At 64.8% G+C, this 6350-nt stretch overlaps 2 protein-coding genes across 2 annotated transcripts; both read left to right on the top strand.

Moving 5' to 3' along the window:
• The first annotated feature begins 659 nt into the window (after window positions 1-659).
• CCNO (cyclin O) lies at window positions 660-1791 on the top strand. The gene is made up of 3 exons (XM_034072701.1): window positions 660-908; window positions 990-1175; window positions 1306-1791. The coding sequence occupies exons 1-3, from the start codon at window positions 660-662 to the stop codon at window positions 1789-1791; spliced, it is 921 nt and encodes a 306-aa protein (XP_033928592.1).
• A 1607-nt stretch (window positions 1792-3398) lies between these two features.
• On the top strand, window positions 3399-5796 carry MCIDAS (multiciliate differentiation and DNA synthesis associated cell cycle protein). Its single transcript, XM_034072700.1, has 5 exons — window positions 3399-3590; window positions 3976-4048; window positions 4414-4643; window positions 4785-4895; window positions 5344-5796. The coding sequence occupies exons 1-5, from the start codon at window positions 3399-3401 to the stop codon at window positions 5794-5796; spliced, it is 1059 nt and encodes a 352-aa protein (XP_033928591.1).
• The last annotated feature ends 554 nt before the right edge of the window (window positions 5797-6350 follow it).

The following is a 6350-nucleotide window of genomic DNA, read 5'->3' as shown; positions in this document are numbered from 1 at the left end:
CATCTTCCTTGTCACTCTACTTGGGGGGGCTTTCTGTTTCCTTCTACAAGTCTCTTTCCTCATCTATAATGGACTTGATCCATGGCTCATATAACCAAACCACAGACTGGTTTGTGTTGAAAGGAACCATAAAGCTCCTCTCATCTAAACTCTGCAGAGTTGAGGTCAGACTGGAAGTGTTCAAGACCAGGCCAGATGGGGCTTCGAGCAACCTGTTCTAGTGGAAGGTGATCAGGGCAGGGGAGTTTGAATGAGATGAGCTTTTATGGTTCCTTTCCACACAAACCATTCTATGAGAAGAGAACATGCAGCAGCTCCAGCGGGCTCGGGTCAGGCTCTGCCATAGGCGGGTATTGCGGCACTTTCGCCCAGTGCCCTACGTGCCCTTCCCGTGAGGGATCGTGCTCGGAGCCGTTCCCCGCAGGTCGCAGCCCCACGGCGGCTCCTCCTCGGCCGTCCCGCCCGGCGGGAAGCGCTGAAGAGCCCGAGGTTGGTAACTCGGTCCCCTTCTGTTTTGGAGACGTGTCTCCCGGCGGTGCCCAGCGGCCGCCCCGCTGCAGGCGGGAGGGGTGCCCGGGGGCGGGCGGTCCCGGCCCCGCCGCTCAAATAGGCGCTGCCGCCGGCGCTCCCCGCAGCCGAGCCGGCACGGGCCGCCCGCCATGGTGACGGCGGCGAGCGGGCGGCGCGGATGCACCCCGCCACGGCGGGAACCCCGCGGCTCCCCCTGCCTCTGCCCGCGGCTCCCGGCACGGCGGCGGCGCCCGGGGACGGGGCCAGCGGCGGCGGCGGTGGCGGAGAGCCCGCAGGAACTGCAGGCTTTCCGCGACTACGGCGAGAGCTGGTACCGCTCCCGCAAGGGGCTGGAGAGCCGCTTCCAGCCGCGGGAGCCGCTCGCCCGGCAGCCGCAGGTGGGGCAGCGGGGACGACGAGGGGCGGCGGGCGGGGACAGCGAGGTACCGGCCCCGCCTGACCCGCTCCCAATGCGGCAGGTGACGGCGGAGGCGCGCTGCAAGCTGGTGAGCTGGCTCATCCCTGTGCACCGGCACTTCGGGCTCTCCTTCGAGGCGCTCTGCCTCACCGTCAACACCCTCGACCGCTTCCTCGCCACCACCCCTGTGGCCGCAGACTGCTTCCAGCTCCTGGGGGTGACGGCGCTGCTCATCGCCTCCAAGCAGGTAGGTGGGGCTGCCCCAGCGCCGGAGTGACTGCGACACTCCTCGGCCACCCCAAGCGGCCCCGGTGCCAGCCCCAGGCTGGGCTCCATATCCCTTTTTCCCGCTCCTTCCTCCCGTCTCCCCTTTGCAGGTGGAGGTGCACCCCCCCAGCGTAAAGGAGCTTCTCGCCCTGTGCTGCGGCGCCTTCAGCGTCCAGCAGCTCCGCAACCTGGAGTGCATCGTCCTGCTCCGCCTGGGCTTCGACCTGTCGGCGCCGACCATCAGCTTCTTCCTGGAGCACTTCAGCCAGGTGCGGCTGCAGGCGCAGGGCGCCGACGCGGCGGAGGCAGCGGACGCCCGGATCCTGGCGGGCGGCATCGCTGAGCTCAGCCTCGCGGACTACGCCTTCATCGGGTACACCCCGTCGCTGCTGGCCGCCGGCAGCCTAGGGCTGGCGGACCGGCTGCTGGGCCACCGCTGCCCCCTGGACCTGCGGATCAGCGGCTACCCGGAGGAGCTGCTGCGGGACTGCATGGAGCAACTCCAGCTCCTGGTGTCGCTGAACGGGCAGTCCCTGCCCCTCCTCCTGCCCCCAGAGGTGGTCCAGAAGTGCCCCTGGCTGCGGGGAGGCCGCTGACTCTCCGCACCGCCCGTCACCGCACCTCCTGCCCCTGCACTGCCTGCTCAGTTTTGCCTGAGCGGGCTCAGTGCTGGCTCGGCGTTTGTGCTTTGTAGAGGCGGTGTAGTCTGATAAACTGATCGTTAGCGTTCGAGATCGGATCACGTTTTGCACATGATATTACTGTCCGTCAGTTGCACTTTTCCTTTGCTGTTTCTTAAACCCCAGTGTGTAAATAACATGGATAACATTATGTTACCAATTTGGAGGATGGTCCATGAAGATAACTGCGGAAGGACCGAACAAACGCTGAATAAACTATTTTCTACTAGTGACCCGTTCTCGTTTATTTGCTGGGAGAGCACACACACCAGCACGGAACGAGTTTGCCCAACTCCAGAAAACAGTGGTAGCCGGCGGTGTCATTCATCGTTTCAAACTGATACTAGCTGGTTGGGTCATGGCTCGGGGAAAGAAAATAAATAAAGATAACATAGATGAAGGGGTCTGAGTGTAAGAAACCAAAACGCCAAATAACAAAGCAACTGGTGACTATTTTTGCAGCAAGTCTGTAATCCACGTGCATGCTCCAAACACGCTGGCACCGTAGCACGGGGAACATTAGAATCATAGAACGGCACTTTCCCCATTGCATTGCTGTGGCGCTGGAGCCGCACAGACACAGCCGCGGCTGTCGCCGGGGGCCGGGCAGCTCCTGCAGCGGGGCCGCGCTCCGAGCGCTGCCTGCCCCAGAGCCGCGGGCAGCAGGAGCGGCACCGCCCGAGCTGCTGCGGGGGCAGCACCTGCGCGCCCATCGCGGGAGACTCGGGTTAACCTCCTGCAGCCCCGTCAGTGATTTCAGCCAGGCTCGGCGTAACAGCGGTGCGGGACCCCCCGGTGGGGACATCTCCTCCCCCGCCCCGCTCCCGGTGTGGGGCTCAGTAAAATCCCGATGCCGCAGGGGGGTTTGGGATTTTCCTGTCCTCACTCCACTCTTCCGCCGCTGACGGCCCCTGGCCTTGCAGCTTCAGAAACATCCTTACGAACACCCGCACAGCCCCAGGCAGGGACCGGGCCGGGGAACTGATGACACCGGGACCGAGGAGGAGTGTCCTCGGCAGCGGCACAGGCAGCACCTCCGGGACAGCCCCTCCGCCCGCCCCGGCTCCGCGGGCGCGGGGAAGGGCTCCGCGGGCGCGGGAGCCGCCGGCGCGGTCCGGAGAGGCGGCGGGAGGTTTCCGCGCCCCGGCGGAGGGCAGACGGGAGCGGGCAGCCCCCGGCATGGACCCGGCCCCCCGCGCCCCTGCACACGGGGCGGCGCCGAGCGCCGAGCGGGAAGGACGGCACCCGCCGATGCCGATGCCGGGGCCGGGGCCGGTGCCGGAGCCGGTGCTGGAGCCGGTGCTGGTGTCGCCGCGGCAGGATGGAGCAGGGCGGCCGCCGCCGGGCCTTCGGCAGCATCTGCCCCAACACGGGCCCGCCCGCCCGCCCCGCCAAGAAGTCGGCCCGACCTGTCGGGGGTGCGGTGGTGGCCGCCCCGAGCCCCCGAGAGCCCCCGTCCCTCCCTGGCCACAGCGGCGCCCCGCCGGCCTCCGCCGCACCCGCCCTCGGTGAGTCCGTCCGCGATGGCAGCCCCGACCCCGGCCAGTGCCCGCCGGCCCCCACCATGCTCCCCAACCCTGCGTCCCCCGGCCATGCCCATCGAGGTGCCCCCTGGCCACGATTCCCACTCAGCCGCACCGCCCTGGCTGTGCCCATCCTGCGCGGACCCTTCACCGCTGTCTGTCACTGCCCCCAGCGCTCACCACCATCGACTGGCAGGATTTGGCAGCCTGTGACCCCATCCTTCCCACCACCCCGGCCGGCCAAGTGACCCTGCAGCAGGTAACCCCCAGCTGGGGAAGGCTTGGCAGCCCCCGTCACAGGCACCCACGGGGTGGTCTCTTCAAGGTGATGGGTGCTGGCAGCCCATCTGGCCTCAGGCTTCCCCCCATGAAATGGGCACAGTGGGGGACAGCGCGTCTTGCCCCACTTGTTAGATGTGGAAGGGCAGGAAACAGGCACCCAGGGGTGTTGGGGCTGTGGGAAGGTGCTGAGCACAGGCACCAGCCTATGTCTGAGCGCTATGGGCAGCAGTAGACAGTGCGGGAAGGTATGAGCCCTGGAACCTGCTCACTGGCATGTTAACTTCACCCCTTGCAGGGTCCCTACTTCCAGGATGGACCAGAGTTTGATTTCCAGGAGTTCAGAGATGCTATCGATGATTTTATATCTGGCAAGTAGATATTTTTCCTTACCTGAGCCAAACGCACCCGCGTGAGCACATCAGCAGTCACACTGTGTTCTGTCTCCATTTTGTTTGCTTTGATTTTGGGTTTTGGGATCCCACTCACTCAGGACTCCCACCCTGTGGCAATCTAAGACAGCATGCCTCTGTACACCCCCTTCAGGGAACCTGGGCTGGCACTGAGATTTCCCCCATGGGGGAGAGAATTTAAATCCAAATTAAGATACTGAATTTAGGTGCACAGCTGCCACAGTGGAGAAAAAACTTGTTGGGACATACCAGAATGTGTGTACTGCAGTCAAAGGGAAGAGGGTGTGAATACCTGTCTTAACACCTGTGGCTATTCCCTTCAGACACATCCACCTTAATGCCACCATCGCTGGACTGCACCGACTTTGATTTCTCACTTGGTGAGGAGGTGGCTGTTGGCTGCTGCACCCCGCAGCTGGAGAGCAGCATTCTGGCTCAGATGCCGCCGGCACAGGTGCCCCTGCAGCACCCACCTTCCCCGGAGCCGTGCTGGAGGGACCTGGCAGACCAGAACCAGAAAGCACTGGGTGATGCCCTTGAGGCTAACAGCCAGGTAGGGACCTTCACGGGACTGCCCTGGGCTTCTTCCTTCTCTCATCCTGCTGAGGTGCTGCACAGACCTGGTGAGCAGCATCTCCCGGCCTCTGGGTGGTGCGGCTGTCCCAACCGCCCTGTCCTCACCTGCCCTTCGCAGCTGCGGGAGACCCTCACGCAGAGGCAGGAAGAGCTGGTGACGCTGCAGGAGAGCAACGTGCAGCTGAAGGAGCTGGCAAGCCAGGCCAGGCAGCTGGCTGCCGTCCTCGACGTAAGTGCTGCCTGCACAAGGTCTGGCCTAGCTGCCCCAGTGCACAGCTGGGCCTTGGGGACAGTGCGGTGGGGACAGGTTGTGGGATGAGGCTGAGTGGCAAAGGGTGGGACAGGGCCATGATGGTGGGATTGTGGGATGGGGTGTTGCAGTGGGGGTCTGTGTGGTGGGGTGGGATGGTGTGAGGCAGGGCAATATTGACCTGTGTTGGTGGGGGGTGGAGTGCGGGATGTAGCAGGGCAGTGGTACGGGTTCGGAGCGGGGTGGTGCAGGATGGGGCGGTGCTGGATGGGGCTGTGTGGGGCAGGGCAGTGAGGCGTGGGAAGGAGCAGCGGTGGAGAGCGTAGTGTGGCTCGTGACAGGGCAGTGGGGCCGGTGCAGGGCTGCGGTGAGGCGCAGCCCGCGGAAGTCGCGCTCTCTCCCCCGTCAGACGCTGATGCTCCCGCAGTGCACCGACGGAGCGGCCCTTCCTCATCTTCCTCCTCTTCACCCTCCGCCTCCTCCCGCTGCCGCGCCCCGTGTGGGTGCCGGCCGGGCGGAGCCGCGGGAGGAGGCGGCGGCGGTGGACGCCATGCTGCGGGCGGTGTCGGAGAAGTGCCGCGCCGCGCTGCGGACCCTGGGGGGCAGCCCGGGGAGCAGCCCGGGGGGCAGCCCCACGGCCAAGCGGCCGCGGCCGGCCCCGCGCCTGCACGGCTCCTTCCGCGGTCTGCGCACCTCCCGCGCCGCACCGCGGCCGGGCTGCGGGGAGCTGGAGGGCGGCGGGGGGCTGCAGGGCGGTGGCAGCCTGCGGACGGCGCTGGGCGAGGCGGGCGGCATCCGCACCCTGGCCTTCCCGCAGGGCAGCGCCTTCACCTTCCGCACGGCCGCCGGCGGGTACCGTTTCCGCTGGGTGCCTCGCTAAGGGCCCCCCGGTCCCCACCCCACGCACACGCGTGTCCTGGAGGAGCGGCACCTGAAGCAGCATCAGGCTGGCGGGAATCCCCCTCCATCCCCCGGCTCCTCTGTTTGACCTTGGAAACGGGTATTCCGGATTTTGTGCTATCGCTGGAGGCTGGAGATAAGCGAGAAGCATAGCGGAGGCAACGCAGCGAGCTGAGGCACTGCAGTGGTCACCAGGCTTCACGCAGAGCTGCTGTGGTTATAGAGTTGGCAGCTTTCCCTCAGTAGTTTCATACAAGCATAGAACAGTTTTGTCTGGAAGGGATCTTAATGCCCATCCAGTTCCAATTCCCCTGCCATGGGCAGGGACACCTTCCACTAGACCAAGTTGCTCAAAGCCCCGTCCAACCTGGCTTTGAACACTGCCAGGGATGGTGCAGCCACAGCTTCTCTTTTTACTAATGAATGTAATGAATGTAATGAATGTAGAGATTAAATGAAGCTCTGCCTGGTGTTACCCAGAGGTTTAACTCAGTTGAGCAGGAAAATGTAACTCTGAGGACAGTGATTGCAGCT

This window comes from Melopsittacus undulatus, chromosome Z, assembly GCF_012275295.1.
Source record: "Melopsittacus undulatus isolate bMelUnd1 chromosome Z, bMelUnd1.mat.Z, whole genome shotgun sequence".
NCBI lineage: Eukaryota > Metazoa > Chordata > Aves > Psittaciformes > Psittaculidae > Melopsittacus > Melopsittacus undulatus.
This window is presented reverse-complemented; position numbering and strand designations above follow the sequence as displayed.

Excerpts from the sequence above, each read along its gene's own strand:
- CCNO (XM_034072701.1), top strand. The coding sequence starts at position 660 with ATGGTGACGGCGGCGAGCGGGCGGCGCGGATGCACCCCGCCACGGCGG. Across the intron at positions 909-989 it reads CGCTCGCCCGGCAGCCGCAG|GTGACGGCGGAGGCGCGCTG; the intron begins GTGGGGCAGCGG and ends CCAATGCGGCAG. Across the intron at positions 1,176-1,305 it reads TGCTCATCGCCTCCAAGCAG|GTGGAGGTGCACCCCCCCAG; the intron begins GTAGGTGGGGCT and ends TCCCCTTTGCAG.
- MCIDAS (XM_034072700.1), top strand. The coding sequence starts at position 3,399 with ATGGCAGCCCCGACCCCGGCCAGTGCCCGCCGGCCCCCACCATGCTCC. Across the intron at positions 4,049-4,413 it reads TATCGATGATTTTATATCTG|ACACATCCACCTTAATGCCA; the intron begins GCAAGTAGATAT and ends TATTCCCTTCAG. Across the intron at positions 4,644-4,784 it reads CCCTTGAGGCTAACAGCCAG|CTGCGGGAGACCCTCACGCA; the intron begins GTAGGGACCTTC and ends TGCCCTTCGCAG.